This window comes from Octopus bimaculoides, chromosome 11, assembly GCF_046866305.1.
Source record: "Octopus bimaculoides isolate indiv1 chromosome 11, ASM4686630v1, whole genome shotgun sequence".
NCBI classification, from domain to species: domain Eukaryota; kingdom Metazoa; phylum Mollusca; class Cephalopoda; order Octopoda; family Octopodidae; genus Octopus; species Octopus bimaculoides.
In genome coordinates this window covers 44,179,879-44,204,388 of record NC_142938.1, presented here as the reverse complement: position 1 = coordinate 44,204,388, position 24,510 = coordinate 44,179,879, and the positions used below count along the sequence as shown (strand labels likewise).

The window sequence follows — 24,510 nt, the reverse complement described above, 5'->3', positions numbered from 1 at the left end:
CAGTCAGGCGGTACTGGCAACAACAACACTTGAATGGTGCTTTTCACATGCCACTGGTACGGTACCGATGAGCCGGCACTGGTATTGACCACGCTTGAATGGTGCTTTTTACATGCCACTGGCACGGGAGCCGGTCAGGCAGCACTGGCAACGATCACACTTGAATGGTGCTTTTTACGGGCCACCGGCACAGGACCAGTCAGGCGGCACTGGCAAGGACCACGCTTGGATGGTACTTTTTACATGCCACCGGTACAGGTGCCAATAAAGCAGTACTGTCATAGCCCACAATAATGACTTCACTTGACTCAACAGGTCTTTGCAAGCACAGTTTATTGCCCAATGATTGAAGGGTACTCTTAAATGGGCCAATTATGCTGCACTGGCATAGGCCACAGTTACGGTCTCACTTGGCTTCCTGGGTCTTCTCAAGGACAGCATATCTCCAAATGTCTCGGTCACTTGTCATCGCCTCAGTTAGGCCCTATGTTAGAAGGTTGTGCTTCACCACCTCATCCCAGGTCTTCCTGGCTCTAACTCTTTCACAGGTACCCTCTACTGCTAGGGTGTGAAACTTTTACACACAGCTGTCTTCATGTATATGCAACACGACTATACCAACACATTCATTTCTCTTGTACACCACATCTGATGCTTCTTACGTCCAACTTTTCTCTTAGGGCGCTTACACTGTCATGTATGCACACTGACATTACACATCCAGAGGAGCATACTAGCTTCATTCCTTACAAGCTTATGCATGTCCTCAGCAGTCACAGCCCATGTTTCACTGCCATGTAGCATGGCTGTTCGTACTCTGAGTGAGAGGCCCTTTGCCCAGGCTATTCTTATTCTAGCAGCTACACTCTCAGAGCATCCACCCTTGCTACTGGCTTGGTTACCTAGGCAACGGAAGCTGTCAACTACTAGTTTTCCTCTCTGGCATGTGATGGAAACTGTTCTCTGCACATTTTCAGTGTTTATTGCCCCTGAGCATTTGCCACACACAACAACTATCTTCCCAGTTACCCTCCTTCGATATTGCTTCACCTCCTATGTGTCCATAACTTACACCGGATACATCTTATGGAGTTTCTATCTACGCCTTTTCTACAGATCGAGCAGGGCCATCTACCTGAAGGGATTTGTGATTTGTCTGCCTTCCTACTTATTAAGACTTTGGCCTTTGCTAGATTGACTCTAAGGCCCTTCGATTCTAGACTTTGCTTCCATACCTGAAATTTCTCCTTTAGTTCTGATAGTGACTCAGCTATTAGAGCAAAGTCATCAGCATAGAGGAGCTCCCAGGGGCATTATGTCTTGAATTCCTCTGTTATTGCCTGGAGGACTATAATGAATAAGAGGGGGCTGAGGACTGATCCTTGGTGGACCCCTACCTGGAATTCTTTATTATACTCATTGCCAACCCTCACCTTACTGACAGCATCCCTGGACATGGCTGGTACAGCTCTCACTAACCACTCATCTATCCCTAGTTTCTGCAGTGACCACCAGATAAGGGATCGGGGGCCCCTGTCAAAGGCCTTCTCCATGTCAACGAAAGCCAAGTACAGAGGTTTATCTTTGACTAGGTATTTCTCCTGCAGTTGTCTTACCAGAAATATAACATCAGTGGTGCTTTTCCCTGGCACAAACTCAAACTGCATTTTGTCTAGACTGACTCTCTCCCTAATTAGTTGGGCTATGACCCTCTCTGTGACTTTCATTACCTGATCCAACAACTTGATATCTCTGTAATTATTCGTATCTAATGCATTACCTTTACCTTTGTAGCAATTGACTATGGTGCTGCTACATCAGTCATTGGGTATGACTCCTTCATGTATCACCTGACTGACTACACGGGTGACTAGACTATAACTGACACCGCCAGATATTTTAAGCATCTCTGCGGTGATCCCTAATGGGCCAGCGGCTTTCCTTGTCTTCATACCCTTAATTGCTTTATCTACCAAGGTACTGTCAATTTGGATAGCTGGTCCCTCTGTTCGGTCGACATTCAGCAGACTCTCTTTCTCCCATTCATTCTCTTCATTTAGCAACCTTTCATAGTGGCATCTCCAAGTCTTTCTCTTTGCAGCCACATTAAATGCAAGTGAGCCATTATCCATCTGGACACATTTCTATTCTATGAGATCACGAATCTCTCTCACACACTGTCTTGCAACACTAAACACTTCAGGTCCTCATGATGCAGAGCATTGGCAAATTTTTTCTTATCTGCTTCCCCTCTGACTAAGTAAACCTGTCTCCTACCTTCCCTTCTGGTAATCTGATACAATTCCCTGTTACCACCATTCTTTCAGTCCTTCCATGCCTGTTTCTTTTCCCTAATGGCCCTGTCAACTACATTGTTCCACCACCGTATTACCTTGGGTCAAGAGAGGAATTTGCACCATCCACAGATCTGGCCATTAGCCCTCAACAGGTTGTCCCGTAGGAGCCTCTAGTTGTCTTCCACCGTCATCCATTTAGCCCTGATCCCGAAGTCACTAACTACTAATCTATGTTGTGGGGTGCATTCTTCACCTGGGAAGGTTCTGGCATTTATAAGTAGCCATCTTTCCCATTTCCTGGCAAGGATGTAATCAATTTGACTAGTGTGTCCACCAGATCGGTAGGTGAATAGGTGGTGACTGGCAGGTTTCCTGAAGTTAGTGTTACATCAGTTCAAGGTGCTATTTTGAAACCAATACTTCAGTTTATCAGGCTTTCATTGATATATATATATATATATATATATATATATATATATTACTTTGAGTATGATACAAAGATTGCTATTTTGTATTAATACTACTTCTTTCCTTGTAATGTGTGTGTGTGTGTGTGCGCATGTAGATAAGTATGTGTATCTCAGAATAGATGCATCATATTGTAGGACTCAATGAAAAGACTTAGTGTCAAAAAGTGTATCTGGTCATAAAACACTGTCCCCACAAAAATCCTATCCAGCCTGTTCCAGCAAAAAAAAAAAAAAAAAAAGACAGAAAAATTATGGTGATGATGATACATATATAAACATGTATAAAAGGACAAACACCACCATTTGGATAACTGCTAGGAAGGTGTCAAGTCTCCTACTAAATAAATTACACTGTAAAAGTGGTTGGGATTTGGAAGAGCATCCAGCTGAAAAACACCTTGCCAAAAGTGACCTCACCTGTGTTTGTGTCAGGTAAAATGCACTCAGTCCACTCTGGTGGGTGATTGGTGTTCAGAAGGGTATCCAACCACAACAGACACAGAAGTCAAATGCACGCTTCTACTTGGCTGGCTCCTGTCAAACCGTCCCACTCATGCCAGCATGGAAGGTAGACATTAAATGATAATGATGATGTGTATTTAATGTGTTGGTGTACACTCAAATATGGTAGGAGCATCATTACAGAAACTGTTTTGAGAGAGAAATTCTCATTATAGACAATGTGCATGAAGACACCAAGTTGGGCTATGAACAATGTTAAAAGTCTGTAGGATATGTGTTACTATATTATTATGCTTCATCAGCTATAGGCACTATATTAAATCTGTCATTCATAGCCTACTAAGAACTATTATTCTTATATTAGAACAGCAAATAATGAATTTGCTTATGTGTGCAAAGCTTAGTCAAATTGGAATGAATTAAGTAGTAATGGTCAAACATGGAAAGACGTGCCTTGAGAGAGAAATTCTCCTTGCAAACAATATGTGTGAAAACATACCATACTGGGCTATGAATGACATCATTAGATTGTACGACCTTAGAACATTAGGCCTCACCAAGGCAATGACTAATGACCGAGATCTTTGGAAATATGCTCTGCGTGAGAAGACCCGGCAAGCCAAGTGAGACCATAATCCGTGGCCTCTGCCAGAGGTGTAGCCAGCCCACTTATTCGTACCTTTACTTCATTGGACACTAAACTCTGCTTGCGAAGACCTGTTGAGGCAAGTGAAATCGAAATCGAACCAAATTCGATGACTCCCATGCCAACCTTTCCTTCATTGGACACTAAATTCTGCTTGCGAAGACCTGTTGGGGCAAGTGAAATTGAAATCGTAATTGAACCAAATTCGATGACTGGCACCCATGCCAGTGGAGCGCTAACCACGCCGTCCGAGAGTGATCGTTGCCAGAGCAGCTGTCTGGCTTCCGTACCGGTGGCATGTAAATAGCACCATTTGAGTGTGATCATTACCAGCATCGCCTTACTGGCACTTGTGCCAGTGGGACGTGAAAAAAATATTCGAGCGAGATCTTGCCAGTGCCGCTGGACTGGCTCCTGTGCAGGTGGCACATAAAATACACCATTTTGAGCGTGGCTGTTGCCAGTACCGCCTGACTAGCCTTCGTACCGGTGGCACGTAAAAGCACCCACTACACTCTCGGAGTGGTTGGCGTTAGGAAGAGCATCCAGCTGTAGAAACTGTGCCAGATCAGATTGGAGCTTGGTGCAGCCATCTGGTTCGCCAGTCCTCAGTCAAATCGTCCAACCCATGCTAGCATGGAAAACGGACGTTAAAGGATGATGACGATTTACATTGTAACAAAATACTATTTGCTAACAGCTAAAGCATTAAACAATAACAAAACGAAAAAAAAAAAATCATCACTATCAAGCAGATTTACAATAGTATTCCTGATATTTGTGTGCTGCAGATCAGCATTACTCCTTTTATGAACACTACATAATGATTAATCTTTTGGAAACAAGCAAGACTTACTAATTTGAGCAAACCATCAAGGAAAGCATATTACAAGAAAATGAGTGAAAATAGGAATGATGAAGTACATAATGCCTGCTAAAGAAGTGATAGGAACATAGTAGAAACATCCATAATTAGAACAATTCTTATGAATAAAGATAATATTATCCTCTTCATATAAAATTGTTCTTTTTGTTTTATTTTGCTCTTTGTCTTTGACTAGACTGAGCTAAACTACACTACACTGTACTGACGTGTTTAAGGAGTGTTTTAATAGATATGGATTCATATGTGCTGTAAATAAGTGTACAATGATACTTAATGGGTATGCTTCGTCTGATATTTCAGTTCTGTTATAATTGGCATCTATTAGTTTGCTCAGGCACCAGAAATGTAGCTATCCTTAGCAGAAATAAATTGCTGTTGCCAAGAGATAGAAACCTATGATGAGGAAATACAGGTTCATTTCTAGTTTGTAATTGAACCTTCAATTCGATAATTGACACCAGATGTATGTAAATAATTTAACTGCAGTAAAATTTCCCCACCCACTTAATCCATCACTGAGCAAGGAATCTTTTAGCATCCATCCCTACCTCTCACTTTAGTGGCACTCCACTTTGCTGGCACCAGATGTATAGATCTTTAAATTTAGACTTTATCTGGAAGCAGACATTTCTTTAGATTCAGCAGATCAAAAGGGATGTTTTGTGGCTAAAAGCAGATTAGTAAAACAAAAATAAATATGATCAAAGCAATGAGTTAAACTTCTATCTGAGCGAATCAATTCTGCAAATTCATCTTCCCTGAGTTAGCTAGAAAAGGGACTGGGCATTTTGTGAAAGTTATCTGCAATATACATAAGGTTATTCAAGTGAAAAAATTGCCCAGAGTGCCATTGACAATAAAAGAAAAAAAGAGATGCAAAGTTTATGAACTAGAAAATTACTGGTACCTATTTTATTAATCTTCTAAAAAAAAAAAAATGGAGGATAATATTAACATCTATGGGGTTTTACCTCAAAAGTAAACATCACTCAAAATATCACACAGCTAGTCATCTGACTCCTTTTCTCAGAAACAATTATATAAGACTAATTTCCAACTTACCTCATGATCTGGCACTTTCCTTGCAACTACACGGAAAGTGTTGTTGGATGTATGATGGAAGATTTGAACTTTGGAAAGGCCCTGCGATTTCCCTTTAGGGATCCATTTCTTATTGGGCTCATCATAGGTCATCACCGAGGCTCGAGCAGTCACAATTGGTACTTCACTACAAGAACAATTATGAACAACCAATTATACACAAACAAGTACACTGAAAAAAGTAACAAGCATATTCAGGTACAATTGCAGATATAACTAAAAATAACAAAACCACCACACTGTTCTGCTAGCATCCACAATGAAATAATAGACTAATTTATACAAAGTTTTGAGTTTGTTTGGTTTATACCATTTCTTTTAACTTATTATCGCCCACCCTCTTTCACAATAAAAGAACAAAAAGGACAGGATTTGCCTCACATAAGAGTTGAGAATTGTATTTAAAATTTATTACCATGGCAAAGTTGTAATATGTATTTCATATATAAAAGCACAAATACACATACTTCTACATACACAATTAGAAACTAAATTCATGTGTCATTACCCACCCAGACAATAAAGTAACATTTATTTCCCAGTGTTTTTCTTAAATTTGTTTAACACATAACTAACATCAAAATAAACGACAACTATAAAATATAAAAATACTGCAGATAAATATAAATAGTATGTGTTCTTTTGCCTATTGGTCAACCAATACATAAGCTGCAACTTATTATTCACATGCTGTTTAGAACCAAAGTGAGTTTTGATCAAGCAGACATATAATGAATGACATTCCAATGATTAGCCATCCTATCAAGTCTTTAGGTGCAAGTGCATCCAAGATTATATCATCCAATGCATTTCTTTTTTTACATATGGTATACTGTAATGTAAAGAAAATAGCAAGCTGAGCAACAATGTAAGATGTTTCCTCATTGGTTTGTTAGATGGTCAAATGACACAGTGATACTGCTGTATGCTCAGTGTAGTTTTTAAGCTAGTTATTGCACAACAGCAACATTGATTCTTTCTGTTTTACCATGTGCACCTTTGCTCTCTTCATAGCATGTGTTACCTTATCATTCTCCCTTTCACTAACTTTCTCAAACCATCCTAGTTTCTCTACACGCTGTTTTTCTTTTAAGTAAAACAAAAATGAAATTGAACTTAATATAAATGTAGAATTATGTTCCATGTGTCACACATCATATATATGCAAGCGAGCCTTTTAGTCAGTGCGTTGAACTAAGCAGATGGAAACAAAATGAAAGAAACTTTACAGTTTTCCATCATTAACTTAAGATAATTCAAACTCAAACAATGCACATTATTCTTAATATCTCATAATGTTACTTAACTAAAAATATTAGAGCTATTTTGCAATTGAACTTTTAGTGACTGAGTTGAAATCTTGCTACATAACTATTCAACACAGGCTTAAAATAAATTCCTTCTTTTTGAAGAGAAACATTTGAAAAGTATTGAAGATTTATGGGCAATATATTTCTATAAGACTATTTACTCCTTTAAACACATACCTACAAAGATGTATGTGTTCTGTATGTGTATATATTAGATATCCAAAACACATTTTCTCACAGTAAAGAGGTCACTTGAAATTTATATCAAGTTTCTCCTAACATGAATGACAGTTCAGTAACCTCAGGTGAAAATTTAAATTGTGTATTGTCTTATTACTAATTTCATTTGTTCTTGTATTTTACAACAATTTTTCTATGCTGCCACAGGATGAAGCGATACATATTTAAGGATATATTTTCAGCTGGACACTCTTCCTATCGTCAGCCCGTAGTTTTTTTTCAAGTAAAGGATTTTCTGTATTCCACTTAACTTTGAAACTGCAGAGACAGGATATAATGTTCACTGGTAATGTAAAGATCATTTATCTAGCTTGAGCTGGAAATAGCAACTTCATGCATTTATGAACACACAACAGGCTTCCACACAGTTTCTACCTGCCAATATCACACTCACAGGATATTGTTGGCCTAAAGCTCTAGAAAACCAAACTTGAAACTATATGGTTTGAAAGTAAACTTAACTATACAGTTATGCCTTTTTTTTATAATTTATTTTCTTTAAAAATAGTTTACAATGTCATTTAAATGAAGTCTTAATACATACATAATAGCAACAATTAACTCAAATTTAATACTCCTCTACAAGGCTATTTGATCATAAAATTCTGGCTGTTCAAGCATGTATTATATTTCATACAATATTCAGAAAGTATTTGAAGAATTAAAAACATAGTTTCTGATGAAATGTTGATATTTAACAACACAAAACTATTTTGTTATCTTAAGTACAACTAAGAATCAAAATATTTTTACAAATATTAAAAAAGTAATTAACAAATAAAAAAGAAAACAAATTCAGTAAAATACTTTAATCTGAAATGTTTAAAATAACTGATTTTCCGTATGTGATGTGTTTTTGTTGACAGAATGATTTCCAAATCGTAATTGGAATATATGTCAAGGCTGAAAAAAGGAGAAGCAAGAAGGTAAGTGGTCCTTTATCTCAATGCCATAATAGGTCTTTGTATAAATGCAGGGGTAGGGGGTTGAATATATAAAATAAGCAAAATTAACCCTTATATGCATTCCCTCTTGCATAATCATCTATATATATAAAGATGAGAATGTGTGTGTCTTTCTGTTTGTGTGAATCCCTAAAACTTGCAAACTACACAACAGATTTCATTCAAATTTTACACATGCCTTACTTAGGGTCCATGTAGTGTCATAGGCCTAAAAATTTTAAAACTTCTTGCCTAATGTGAGCCCAGAGCAATCCCCTATGCCTTCCACTATTTCAGTATTACGTGTCAAAAGTGAAACAATAACACTTCTCTATTGTAATGTCAGATATTAGGTCATCCCATAAGTTCTGTCTGAATTTTGAATATAGAAAACAAGTGATCAAATGTTATATTTAATTGAAATTTAATCATCAATGTACTTTCAATCTATTTACAAGCTTTTTAATCCCATCAATGTAAAACTCTTTTGGTTTCAAAGCGAAGAACTCTGAAATGTCAGTCTTGACCTCCTCTTGGCTTGTGAAAGTTGTGTTCCCCAAATGATTCAGTAAACTATGAAACAAATGGTAGTCTGAAGGAGCAAGGTCATGAGAATAAGGCGGATGACGAATTTTTCCGCAACCAAACTCTTTGATCTTCTGTTATGTGATCTTTGCAGTGTGGGGTTGCACATTGTCCCGATGAAACATCACTTCTTTTCGATTCACTAAAGCGGGTCTTTTTTTCTTCAAAGCTTGGTTCAAACGCTCTAATTGCTGACAGTAGACTTGATCATTGATTGTTGCATTAGGTGGTAAAAATTCAAAGTGAATTACTCCTTTGCAATCCCACCAGATAAAAAGAAGAACCTTTTTCCTATGAAGTTCATTAGAGAAAATATAAAAGAAAAGTCTAATTCCTCAATTCCATGTGACATGGGCAACGCCAGGTATCTCTGCTAGTATATACTTAATTTTCTTTACAGATTAATAACTAAAAAAAAAAAAAAAATACAGCTTAGAACTCATAAAAGATATCTGAAAAATTATACTAGAAAGAGAGTGATGAAAATAAATTGGCAATGAAATTTAATAATGAAATGAAAAATAACTCAATGAAGAATCCTTTGTTATTGTTGCAGTAACCAAGAAAACAAGTGATTAGATTGTTTTTAATATTCAAAGCAGTAAGAGGTAATCAGGTACATATTTGACAGGTCTTTGTGAGGTTATCAGAAAATACACAGGCTAAACAGTTAGCCATACCTCAACTGTCATATTTTATAATAAATCAAGCAAGCTTTCTCTACTCAGATTACTGAGGTAATAATGAGGGAAGGTTAAGACTCACCCACACAAGGGAGCTGTTATTAGCTCCAGTATAGAGGAATGAGATATATGCAAGTTCCAAGACCAAAGGCCACAATGGGGAGGTTTTGATCAATGTGTAAACCAAAATATTAACTTTGTTAATATTGCAGTATATCAATGAATAATTCAACAATTGCAGTTAAATACCATTTAATCTTAAATGCCAACTTGCAGAAAATAGAATACAAATAACTTTTTAGCAAACATGTGATATTTTATTAAGAAAGTGCTCAAAAATGATCTTCTGACAACACCACCTCATCATTCCTCAACAATCATTTATTCTAAAACACAAAACTAAAAGATTCTAATACACACAAAAGTACATCAGAAATTTTCAAATATACAAAGTAATAAAGTGTCTAACAGAATGCTACATTCTAATGAGACAACTACAAAAAATACTACTCTCCAAAAAAAGAAACATCTTAACTTCACATGACCATTTAGAATGGTAAGTATAAGGAAAGTAAGGAGAAGGCATGAAATTTGTGAATCATGCATGGCAGTTAAAAGTAGTCCTAATCAGTAATGAACTCAGACAGGAAATTAATGCACAGCTAAGTGTTTACTAACATTATATTCCTATTGCTTTTTTTCTTTTCTTTCGAGTTCTTGAAGCCACATCTAAAGTTCAAGACTGAAGGTGCGTGTCAGAAAAGAATGGGCATTAAAATCATTGGTGAATGTACCATAAATCATTGCTAAGGTGATGAGCTGGCAGAACTGTAACTGTGACAGGTAAAATGCTTAGTGGCAGTTCATGTCTTTACAATCTGAGTTCAAATTCTGCCATGGTTCACTTTGCCTTTCAACCTTTTGGGGTAAAGTAAGTATCAGTTAAATACTAGAGGGTGGATGGGAAAGGATCGATGTGATCTCCCTCTCCAAATTGCTGGCCTTGTGCCAAAATTTGAAATCAATATAAAATGTTGCTGCATGTTGGTGTGTAAGTTAGAAATGGAGGGTATCCAGAGTTGAAATAAAGACCTGAGATGAACTAGTTAGATCAGATCGCTGAATATAGTTGTAGGCTAAGAAACATAAGACAGCAACAAATGAAGTTGCTGAACTGCAGGTACATCCAACCCAATAAAGCATTGATAATGACTAAGCTAAATATTTACATTGTAAATACAAACAAACAAAAAATAGTAAGAATCCTTAGTTTATATTTTCTATATCAATAAGAGTTGGACAGGACAACAAATCTGCATAGCTGTGCATCAATTCTGATAAAGGTCTGCTCAAACTACCATATTTCTACTTTCAGTCAGCCATGGTGTACTTCTTCCACACATCCTATTAACTCTCTCAGACTTGGGCCCCTGCATCTAACTTTACCTTCCGCCTGAGCTCATGAGCAAAATATAAATAGTTGCATATACAGCCCAAGAGTAACCATTGCAGGCAAACTAATAGACAGAATTATAAAAAAATTCAGGAGAATAACAATAATAGGCCTATCTCTCAACTATTGTATTTGTTCACCCAAATTCCTACTTTTGTTATGACTTTCACCAGTTTGATTATCCAAATCCTTCACACTGCCAACCAGTATAAGTGTAAACTCTTTGTCTGAAGAATAAATATCATCAATAATTTCCTTAACTGCAAGAAGTTAAGGCCTTGCTCATTTACAAAATGAAGTGCTGGATTCATCACACTCTTCTTCATCACCAAAAACAATATTTTATTCTATTTTTATTTTTTGTACAGTTATGGAGGACACCATCAACAATGAGTTATAAATAAATACGCTTGACTACAAGGCTGCAAATGTGATCAGTTGTCTAATTTTAGTATTTTATCTTCTTTTAATGTATTGTTCACTACTGCTTTACCAGGAATACGGCAGAGATGATGTTCAAGCTATTGCTGCTATAGTGGGAAAATGGCATGACAGGGTTAATCATTAACTCCCAGTACTTTTTCACTTAGCTTGCACACCCATTTGCACTACATTAACCAATGTAGTCCTCTCTTTTGCACACGTGATAAATCTCTTGTGTTGAATGTCTTAAATTCACTTTCTAACATCTTTTCTAAGTTACATTTAAGCACTCATATTCATGACCATGCTTGACAGCTATACAACATATCATTAGACTTCTGCCATGCCATAGTCTAAGCTTCATAAAGATAGTAAACCTTTCATTCATACAAAGTGTTCTTGAAACACCTTCCAATCTAACCCTAACTTAAGATCCGCCTGATTATAGTAAAACTAGTCTACAACTCATAAGAAATCATTTGAAGAATCCATGGACTTCAGGTTAATGCATTCCTTTCAAGTATATTAGAGATTCCACTTTATTCTGTTTGACACCTACATCTGTCAGAGTAATGCAAATGGCTGAATTTCTTGAAACTTACAAAATGTCTAAGCAACTGCTTTCTCAGTTGGTTGTCTTTCCCACTACTAACCAATAAAACAGATATCCATATGTAAAAATAACAATCTCAGTTTGATTATTGTTATTATTAAAGCAGCAAGCTGGCAGAATCATTAGTGTGCTGGGCAAAATGCTTAGTGGCATTTCTTCTGGCTTTATGTTCCAAGTTCAAATGTTGCCAAGGTCGACTTTACCTTTCATCCTCTCAGGGTCAATAAAATCTGTACCCGTTGAGAACTGAAGTCAATGTAATTGACTTCCACACCCGTCAAAATTGCTGGTCTTGGGCCAAAGTAAAGATTATTATTAGTTTTTAACTTCATAAACACACCAATTTGTAGAGTTTTCAAGTGCTTTGATATACAAAAGGAGTGTTTTCATGTTCATAAATGTTGAAATTCATGTTCAGAAATATTGGTGCATTAATTAGAGGCTAGTTTACAGAAATATTTGTTACATCCATAACAGAGATAAAACTTCTGTTTTTCAACAAATCTATGAACTATTTTCATTATCCACACCTTCCTTCTACTTTGGCAGAAGTTGATTCATGAATAAATATTCTGCTTCTATAGACATTCTCTCAAAATCCATACCCAAAGATTTGGTACACATCAATTAACTCAATTGCCCATGAAGATAAAATATCAGAATAAAAAAAAAAGGCATATGTACTGGACTTTAGAATATGCAGTCTAATGGGTATTCAACATATTGTTCTACTTCTAGATCATACTGGTAAATTCAAGTGTTAGACAAATGAGTGTCATAATTTGTCTGAAGCTAATAGCTATGAATATGTAATCTCAGCAGAAAATACTAGAGCTTTATTAAAAAATTTAACAGTTATATATGCTGGTCGAAAACTTTGATATGTGTATATAACATTGAAATAATAAATCTAAGTTTATATTTCAAATGGTGCCAACCAAATAACTGTGGATTAAGTATAACTATATATTAAATTAAAACAGTCTCATTTAATTGCTATCTTGTATAAGCACAATAAAAAACAAAACAAATAATATAAAATAGCTTGCAAAAATTAACAGAATCAGTGACTAACATGAATGGTATGCAGTGATACTTCAGATAACTGAATCCATTCTATAATGACAGGAATACATAAACTTCAGAGATATGGAGAAGTTCATGCTAACTATGATGTTGAATGTAGACGTATATTTGGTGGGAAACTGTGTATTCAGAATCACATCAATGAATAAATTAATGTAAAATCAATTAAAACAGTATTTTCATACTGTTGTAAAAAGATCTTACATTCAATTACAATATTCAAAACACTAATGATATCATTTCTTGACCAAAATATACCCATAAGGTACCTGGACAAGAAGTAACAAAGGCGTTAAAGAATTCACTGATGCTGCAAAGATTGAATCATTCCATTACTATTCAGATCCTTGTCAAACAAGGATATCAAGGTGACAGAATTGATTTTTCTATTCAGTAGCTGGGTTGACATTGGTCTACTCTTACTTGCATGCTTGTTGAGTGATTACTCTGTATTGTCACTGCAGCAAACAACAGAACAGGTATCAGAAGTCCTTGGCCTTTCTCGAGTCACATTCTTCAATATATGCAAATTGTGGTAATCACCAACAGAGCATTCACCTGTGGGATAGAGTTTTATTAGTGGAGGCGCAATGGCCCAGTGGTTAGGGCAGCGGACTTGCGGTCATAAGATCGGAGTTTCGATTCCCATACTGGGTGTTCTAAGTGTTTATTGAGTGAAAACACAAAATCTGCACGAGGCTCCGGCAGGGGGTGGGGGGTGGCGAACCCTGCTGTATCCTTTCACCACAATTTTCTCTCACTCTTTCTTCCTATTTCTGTTGTTCCTGTATTTCAAAGGGCCAGCCTTGTCACACTCTGTGTCATGCATGTATCTGTGGAATGCTCAGCCACTTGCATGTTAATTTCACAAGCAGGCTGTTCTATTGATTGGATCAACTGGAACCCTTGCCATTGTAACCGACGGAGTACCACAAGAGTTTTATTAATTTTAAGTGATGCTTTATGTTTGAGATATCAATTTCATCAGTCAGGTATTTGATATGAGCATAGAGCTAAGTAGTGTCAATTCTTTAACATGACCAAAAGTTTATCTCTTGCCTGACTTTGTTGCTTAAGATGCATCTTTGAACTTTCAACAAACCTTAACTTAGATAACTATCATTGGCTATAGTACCTATTACCTCTTTGCAAAGCTCATATAAGATCACCCAGTATCAGAACAAAGTCTTGCAAAAATGTTCTCTAATTGAAAATGTAGATTTTGGCAATTTCAGTTTAAATTATTTGAAACTAGATTTAAGTTACAACTTCAGTTATAAGAAATAACCAGTAGATATTGAATAACTCCAAATGGAATTAAAATGTCTGGAAAATAAAAAAGAATATATCAATTAAAATGATTAAAAAATGTCTAAAACTTAAAAGCCCTTTTATTTTTTACCCCTACTGTATGGTTTGCATTTATTTTTCAATATAATAAAGAGTAGGACAAATTTTGTGAATTAGTGTGTGTGTGTGTGTGTGTGTGTGTGTGTGTGTGTGTGTGTATATATATATATAGACGCAGGAGTGGCTGTGTGGTAAGAAGCTTGCTTCCCAACCACATGGTTCCAGGTTCATTCTCACTGTGTGGCACCTTGGACAAGTGTCTTTTACTATAGCCTCAAACTGACCAAAGCCTTGTGAGTGGATTTGGTAGATGGAAACTGAAAGAAATCCATCATATATATATATATACGTGTGTGTGTGTATTTATGTGTCTGTGTGTCTCCCCACCTTCGCTTGACAGCCAATGTTGGTGTGTTGACATTCATGGAACTTAGTAGTTTGGCAAAAGAGACCAATAGAATAAGTACTAGGCTTACAAAGAATAAAACCTGGGGTCAATTTCTTCGACTAAAGGTGGAGCTCCAGCATGGCACAGTCAAAATAATTGAAACAAATAACAGAATAAAAGAATATATGCAACTTGAGAAAGTATTTTTACAATTCTATGCTCTCCCTGCCACTGGTCTTTCAGCTGCAAATTAGGAATGAGAATTGCAGTGTGATAGGCAGGGTGATTTAAATAAATTCCTGCACTTTGATAATGCACAGAATATATATGATTAGCTTTCAACTCCTGACTTTGGCATCTAAGTATTTAACAGATAAGTATTTTAAATGCATCTGTTTCTCTACCTATCTCATGTTATGTTGAACATATTCAGTATATAATTGTAAGACCAATAATGTTAAAAAAAAAAAAAGTAAAACAATTTGAAAGTATGTATTGAGTAAGTGGAACTAATTTCATAGTAGAACCTGTTACCAAAATTTAAACATTCAATATAGTGAGTGCAGAAGAAAATGTATTCTGTTACTGTAGAAGGGGAAGGTAGGGGGATTACATTTTAGATGGTGATAATAAAATTGGTTATAGTAGTGGTGATGATCAGGGTTGATAGTGATACTGAATATGAGGGAGATGTTGCTGCTACGATGTTGGAACTGCTGCTGCTTTTTACGATCATCATGATTGCGTAGTTTGAAAATACTTGACATCATTAATTTTTATTTACAATCCTCAGCCTACTTACTTTCAAATGAGGCTTCTCTATGGAATTAACCCAGATTGCATCTTATGAAGTAAGATAGATATTTCACTATACACTTAACAGCTAAAAGGGAACACCTAACTTGTGTCTTGCTACAGCAAGCCAAAGATCAAGTGAAATACATTTTTAATCAATTCCTAATCTTTATTGCATTGTAGAGAAAAAATACTACAGATGAAACCAACAACCTCGATTACACTAACACACTCTGTTCTAGTGCATTAGCTTTTCACATCACTGCCTTTAGCAGGACCTGCTTCAACAGAAATTGCAAAATATCAATGTTGTGAAGTGTAATTTATAGATTCTAGATACATAGGGTTTAGTACTCTAAAATTGCCTCTTATTAGAAAACAAAAATAAAGAAATTAAAATGTCGAATCCCAATAAGAAAGAAAAATTAAAATCTCTAAACAAGTACTATTTACTGGAAAGAAAAGACCAAAGAGATGAATGACTGATGTAAATGGAAAGAAAAAATACCATATTTTATTAGTATTTTAAAAGAGAAAGGTTCAAATAATATGTGGGATGCAGTGTAACCTAACAGAACATGGAGAAATAAAGGAAACAAAAAAAAAATGATAAAAAGGTGATATAGTAACCATGTTGACCATTTAACCCTTTAATGTTTAAACCGGCCATATCTGGCCCAGATATTCTACATACTTTATATTCAAACTGTCAATATCTAGCCTCTCACACCTAACCTACATTGACATTCTAAAAATAAACAATCACATTATTGAAACCTCAAAGCTATAAGATAATGTGTGATTAATTCAAAACAATTTGAGTGAAAAAGTATTATATTTAACAGTAATCTGAACACTAAAGGGTTAAGCTATGGCAAGAATGCTACACATATCCCATGTTCTCTTAGGCAGTTTCCATCATAAATAGATACTTTCCTTCTTTTAGTCACCATCACTACATTTAACAGTCTCTTCAACCCTGTTGCTATTTCATATACTTATCAAACTGTTACACTTTGTCACTTAGGTTTGCTATTTTCCTCTTTCTATTAACTTCTACCTTCATTTCTAGTTTCTCAATCCACCTGCCTATATTCTTTATAAGTGTCATCCTTATGCTTCTTTTTTTTTAATACCAGCAAGGATATACCTGTACAAAAAGATACTCTGAAATTAACTGATACTTAATGGAATCTAAAAGATTATAATATAAAAATACAAGGCTCCATGATAAATTCATTCGGTCTACTCCATCACTGAAGGTATCTAGTAAAGAAATGTTTTAAAAGTAATAGTATAAAATGCAATATATATAGTTCTGTGTTAACTAGATACCTTTAACATTTCCTTTGGGTTATCTTTTTGTCTTATAATTTCTATATGAAATTATTACTGACAAAACAATATTGCAATATTTTTGAATAACATATACTATGTTTAATAATAATTCTCTAAAACCAATATAAAGTTGTTTATGTAAAGTCAGCATCCAGAAGTCAAGAATAAATGTGAATATATGAGGAAGAGAGAGTTAATCAATTGCCAGTAAATACTTAATATTGGCTTTACCTAGCAGTAAAATAAAATTCAGAGAAAACAATCAGAATATTTCATTGGTAGAAAAAAAATAAAGCCCCTTTGAAAACTTGAGATAAATTTATTGCTACATCGTTAAAGCATAAGTTTCCTTTTACTTTAAATAAATACATCTGAAATAAGTTATCAATTATGATATTTGCTCTTCTTCAGTTCTCTATCAAAATGTTGTGAAAATATCCTTTATCCGGATGCATATGGATGAAGCCAGCTGCATAAATAAGGGTTGCATGCTAATTGTGGAAGGAACCTGTGGAAAGGATAGATCCAGGAAGTTGTGGAATGAAGTAGTGAGAAACAATCTTCTGATGTTGAGCCTCAGAAATGACAAGGGACCAAGGTTCCTGGCAATTTGCTGTACTTGAGAAGACAAGTCAAGCTAAATAAAACCATGACCATCCATACATACAAGTATGTCCCACCCAACAGAGCCTATCTTCCCAACACTCCCACCACATGCTGCAGGTCTTACCACTCTCTCTTACATACCTATCTACACACTCAATGCACTCACATATCTATCATACCTCACTCCAAGCCACTCCAGTTTCTCTCACCATCACTTGCTACAGTTGTATCTTACCCATCTCTAAACATCTTCCCTCACACTCTTATGGAACATCTCCCTACCTTGATCAGCTTTGTACTACTTATACTCCCCCACCCACTGTTCTCTGTGGGTAGGCCCCAATACATTCCCAGCACCATCTATTTCTCTCTCTCTCACTCTGGCTGTCACTGACACTATCATACTCCAACCTCTATCCTGGCACGCAAGATCCCCTTGGTTCCACTTCCTCTCTCAGCTGAGAAGTCTCTGTCTTGCAAGCTAATTAGCAACCCCATCTGTGCTGGTCTTGTAATAAAAATATGTAATGGGGACACATAAAAAGCACACAATGCACTTTGTAAAGTACATATAAAGTGTAAATAGAAACCATGCCAAAACAGACAACTGGAACCTGTTGCAGCTCTCCAGCTTGCCAGCTCTTGTCAGACCATCCAACCCATGCCAGCATGGAAAACGGATGTTAAATGATTATGATGATCACTTAACTCATTCAACCTTCCATCTAACCCTAACTTACTATGGTAAAGAATGTTGGAATAAATTTCAACAATGTAAGCAAAATTCTGTACTTCATATGTTGTTTGATTATATCTCAAAATCTATTAGACATTGTCATTTTCCTCTAATTGCTAAAATATTTTGCTGGTTAAAGATTTTCCAAATTTTCTCTTTTTATGTAAATCATTTCTAGCTAAAGTACAAGTATTGAAATCATAAGCTGGGTGATTTGAATATTATACTCTAAAATCATAATCATATATTTCATCAAAAATACTTATTTTATTTCATGCTGTTAATTTTTTTGGTATCAGATAAGAAACACAGAAATTAACCCCCTTCAATAAAGATTATTACACTTCCATAATATTAGAAAAATACTTTAAAGATTGTTTTATCTTAATTGCTTATATAGAGAAATATATTTTTCAAGTAAATATTTCTGACAAATTTAATGGATTTTAATAGAACCACCATATTATCAAACTTCGACTTAATTACTCAATGATGCATTTAGCATCATATACAAAGGAAAGTACAGTTTTTTGTTTAGCTGCTTATCTCCAAGATAGGAACTATATGATTTCAAAGAATTCAACTGGAAATTCTAAATATTTGTAATATTAAGTGCATTTAATAGCTCTGTTCTTTGGCTTCCTTGAAGACGTTATTTCAAAACAACTTCATAGGTAAATTTCTACAGAATATATGTTAACTGATTATATATAATTTCAAACTGGTAGACATTTAAACATTTAACTTTATAACCATTTTGAAAAATAAATTACATGAGTTGACAACTCAGAAATGTTATCCACACAAAAAACAATATTTAAGTTAGTATTAACATATTTCATGTAGTGAGCATCAAAACATAATTAAAAACATTTAAGCAGTGAAATAATAACCAAAAAAAAAACAGTAACATTAGCCCAATGACTAATGCTATTTTAAACATTTCAACAAGTATGAGAGACAAGTTGAGGTATATTTGGTCTTATTAGATCATCTAAGTAATGCACAGTACCTTCACTGGACTTGTGAAAATAATTCAAATATTAGAAATAGAGCTAATGTCTTTTCTTCACTACATGTGTATACATTTATTAGTTTATTATTTTTCATAATTTGATAGCATATAGTGTTAAGGCTGTTGTGTTATTATAATAATCAAAACTTATATTGAATCATGAAGAAATTCATTTGCTTCTGTTATCCATATCAGTTTCCTTGAAGTGTGATATTATATGATGGTCAAACATGGGTAGTAAATGCAGCAGACTGTCAGCTATTGTAAATAGATGACTCAAGTATAGTCTATTAACTTACAAGTATAATTGAACACAAGTAAGTTGTGAAAGCAAGTGGGCATTAAAAGCAATTGATAATGTTTGCGAAAATAATGAATACACAAGTATGAGTATCTGATATGGAGAATAGATGATACTACATCTTAAATGTAAAAGTATCATGACAAAAGTAGTCCAGCAACACATAGGATTGGGGTGGTCAGAAGTTACAGGAAAATGTTGGGATTCACAAATGGGAAAACAAGATTAACAAAAATCTAAAGCTGCTGTACTGCAGACCTATCAACCAATTTGTGTTAAAACAATCATTACAACTATTTAGCCATCATATTTTAAAAGATGAATAAATAAAATTTCACTGGATCGCATTTCCTTTATAATTTGTTTACCTCCATTATGGCAGTAGGAAATTAGAATCCTCATACATCCATTTTAGCTTGCTTGCTTGGGGTGGACAGGGCTTTTCCAGCACAGTGTTTGGCTACTTATTGCAGTCGTTTGTTATCACCTTTATGAGGTGTATGCTCTTGAGATCAACTTTCCCCACTTATTTCTTTAGTTTTCCTCTTCTGCAGGTTTCTTCCGCTTGGATTATTTGACACTTCTTCACCCAACTGTCATCTTCTTGTACATAATCCTTTCTGACACTACATCTGATTCTTCTTATACCCAGTTTTTCTCTCGGTTCATACTTTGTTCTTAATGCAAACTAACATACATTCAGTAGAGCATGCTCGCTTCATTTCTTTCCAGCCTACACAAACTCTCTGCATTCAATGCCTATGTATCTCTACCATGCAATATCATGTCAAGTATATAAGCAAACATAGTTTAAAATATATATCCATCTATAAAACTAGTGTTGCTTGTCTTTCATTTTCAATTGGATGAAATAAAACTGCAGTTTCTAAAGTTAAAAATATTAAAAACTTACAACTGTTTAGAACATTTTTGGATAAAATAGCTGGTGTTTGATATGTAGAGTATTCTTGCCTTTAAACACTAAATGTTACTGCACTTGCTAACTGATTTTAAATAACTTACTAAAATTTAGTGCATGTTTAAATTTTGTTTTAATGAGATATACAAGGGTAAATCATTAATAATCTACAATGCAATTAGTGCATGTGCACCCTCTAGTCACTATGGGGACATGTTCGTTTGATCCTTCTCATAAGAAAATCCATAACAAATTACTTAGGAATAATAATTCATTTTTTTTTTTGCTATTTTTTCCCCAATTTGAGGATCATCATATCAATTTATTATTACATTTAGAAATGTCATTTTGTTATTTATTCAGAATTTTTAAGGCTCAATAAATTATCTCATTAAGCTTGTTGCATGTTCCTTTTCATATATTACTTGTTTCCCAAAATTAGAGTAGCAGAAGTTACAATCTCTTACAGTGTGACTTGTATAGCTGGACCATTTATGTTTACAAACTGCCCAGCAGACAAGTTCTAAACTTCTTTCAGTCATTGACATTACATCCAGTATTGATTCTGTTTGGATAGATAATGGAACTTATAGACTACTTGTCCATGCTCTTAGCAGATTAAATTTCTGTAGTATTAGTATGTAAGATTTTCCAGACAATTGGAAGTGTAGATACATAAGGTTCTCAATATCAAATCTTTAAGCATAAACAAAATGAAGAAGGTAATGAATTTCTTAGCCATTACTTTCTACAGTATTTTTCAAAGAACAATAATTTTTTTTTTTTTAAATTACATGTATTGTGGACAGATCAAATGTGATAATAATTAATTACTTATTGGTATCATTATGATTGCTGAAAATGTGACACAGTATCTGAAGCATCAGGTTTCTGCATTTAAATCTTACTGTGAGATCATTTTTTTCTTTCTCTTGGAGACTGATAAAATATGTAGTGCTATCAATACATTTGAATTACTTCCATTGATTATACTTTCCCTTTCAAATACTGATTAGCTTCTTAAACACAAGGTTACATTTGATGAAATCAACATTTGTAGAAACATACAATGTATCTCACCACAAGTTGTGTTGTGTTTCTATACAAAAAAATTACCACTACTAGTCCAAAGATTTATAAATGATTAATGAATCTTTATAAGAACAACATAATTTAGAAAGGAAACATGGATCTTGACTGGATATATTTTAAAGTTAGGTATTTTAAAGTTCAGAGATGAATTCTCAACAAAATCAAATTTATCATTAATCCTCACAAGTTGACAATACATATACACAACAACAATCAATATATCAAATTTGATTGACTCAACTATAACTCAACTTTTTTGTAATATTACATTTCTAAGTTCAAAGCATACTATGAAAAACTTGGAACATAAGATTTTGTAATTCATACATAATCCTAGACTCAAAAATAAAATATACTGAGCAATTTCAAAAAGTATCTGCTGTTTCACTGGTTTCTGATGAAAGAGAAATCTCTCCTGATAGGACACTCTTTTCAACAACAGGATGAATTGAGGTAATGTAGAATATAATGATGTTCTGCCCAGAAACACCAAAACACTTTCAAAGATCTCAAAACTTAGGCAGTAGTCCAATACCTTATCTATTCACTTCTAATGCCAGTATATTACCATTAAAATTTAATATAAACTGTTCATTTGAGATGCCAGCCTCACCTGTTACCTGGCTCATCTCATCCAAGTCTACCTAACTTCAAGTTGTTAACTTGAGGAAACACAGATTTCCCACTAAATTACAGAATGAAGAATAAACTCATCAGTTGTGTCATATAAATAATGATATATATGAGATTATTTAAAGAGAAAAATAATTAGAAAATAAGAACAGTAAACAAAGATCAAAGTAGTTAAAGAGTAGTGAGAAAGGGAATTCTGTATAGTTTATAAATATTTCAACAAGTAATATACATCAGTAATTTTATGACTAACAGATTGCTCAAGGATCACTATGTATCAAAAATAGAACCACTAAGAATCAATTTTTCTTATTACCTAATAGCTTATTAATTGGTCTATCCATTAGTGGCAAAACAAGCATGGTCAAGGGAAAATAGAAATCTCAGGATAGCTACTTCAATGAGACAAAAATATACAATGATTGAAAAACATATACCCTGCATATAAATATATACATACATTTGTGTATATACATAAACGCAAATAGGTACATGTAAAAAAAAAATAAAAAATAGCAACCTAACTTGAAACTATGTCATATGGGGAATAAATTATAATTATGTAACAAATACGTCACTGAATGGCAACTAAATTTGGATGATTCTGAAGATGAAGCATCTACAGAAATAGCTTTTACATTACCTACAAGTAAGCATAAAAGCAAAAGGTGATCTAATCCAGATTCTCAACACCTAGATGACAAAGAAAGGATTTAGTTAGGAACTATAATGAAATATCCATAATAGATTTTAAACTAAAAAACAAAATTATATTCTAAGGTTTTGTAATTAGTTATTTAAATAAAAATATAAATATAAAAGTTTATTGATTTCAAAGCTATGCTTAGTTTTATTATGAAATGGCTCATGGTATTTCATAAGCAAAGTCAAAAAAGAATAAATACTTCATACAAGGGACTAAGTATGACTACAGCAGCTGTCAGATATTTATTCTCTCAACCTATCAGGCATATTTCAGTGGTTAAGATATAAACTCTATGACTTGCATATCAAGTTCAATTGCTAGGAGAATATAAGATAGACTGGACTAAAAGAACTATATTAATTGACTTATGAGAACTGACCATGAATCCACCCTTTTATCCTAATGGATTAGAAGAATACAAGTGTTGAAATCTTCAATATTATCTGTATAAGTGAAAAAAAGTCTAAAGAAGATTAAAGGATTGGTCTTGTAGGATTAATTCTAATTATTTAATTTAATTCTACATTCTTCCTTCTTGTAGTTTTTGTTGGTCATCTTTTAGTAAGAATATAATTGAAGACAAGATGAATCTGCATTTCAACAATGACTTCTTTACTGATGTGATATAACTCAATGTTATAAGACAAGGATTCTTAAACAACAAATAAATATGAGGATAAAATAATATTTTCTATGCATCATCTTCATAATTTAATGCCTGTTGTTTATGCTGGCATGGGTTGAACGGTTTGATTAGAGCTGGCAAGCTGCTCCAGTCTCTAGTCTGATTTGGCATGGTTTATATGGCTGGATGCCTTTCCTAATGCCAACCACTTTACAGAATGTGCTGAGTGCTTTTAAGTGGCACCACATGGTCTCTTTTATGTGGCACTGCATGAGCTAGCCTAAATAAACAAACCATGCCTGTACGTACACACACGTGTATATATATATATATCATCATCATCATCATCATCATCATCGTTTAACGTCCGCTTTCCATGCTGGCATGGGTTGGACGATTTGACTGAGGACTGGTGAAACCGGATGGCAACACCAGGCTCCAGTCTGATTTGGCAGAGTTTCTACAGCTGGATGCCCTTCCTAACGCCAACCACTCAGAGAGTGTAGTGGGTGCTTTTACGTGTCACCCGCACGAAAACGGCCACGCTCGAAATGGTGTCTTTTATGTGCCACCCGCACAAGAGCCAGTCCAGGGGCACTGGCAACGATCTCGCTCGATATATATATATATATATATCTCCTCATCTTTACAGTTTAAATCACTTTTAGTATAGATATCAATAATAATCCTCCAATACCCAGCTAAGCTACTGATTATAGACAAATAAAGACTAACACTTTAATTGCTAACTGTAAATCTCTTAATGTTTCAATAAATTTATCCAGAGGATTAAATACTTTTCAGGTC

The 24,510-nt window shown here is 34.6% G+C and overlaps 1 protein-coding gene across 4 annotated transcripts in view; it reads right to left on the bottom strand.

Annotated features, from left to right (window-relative positions):
* LOC106873169 (uncharacterized) overlaps positions 1-24,510 on the bottom strand; it is a 204,373-nt gene that overhangs the window by 146,093 nt on the left and 33,770 nt on the right. For all 4 annotated transcript variants that reach the window (XM_089359896.1, XM_089359894.1, XM_089359895.1 and 1 more), the window contains exon 2: positions 5,824-5,989. In XM_089359896.1, coding sequence (XP_089216022.1) covers positions 5,824-5,989 — 166 coding nt within the window. The remainder of the gene's footprint in view (positions 1-5,823; positions 5,990-24,510) is intronic.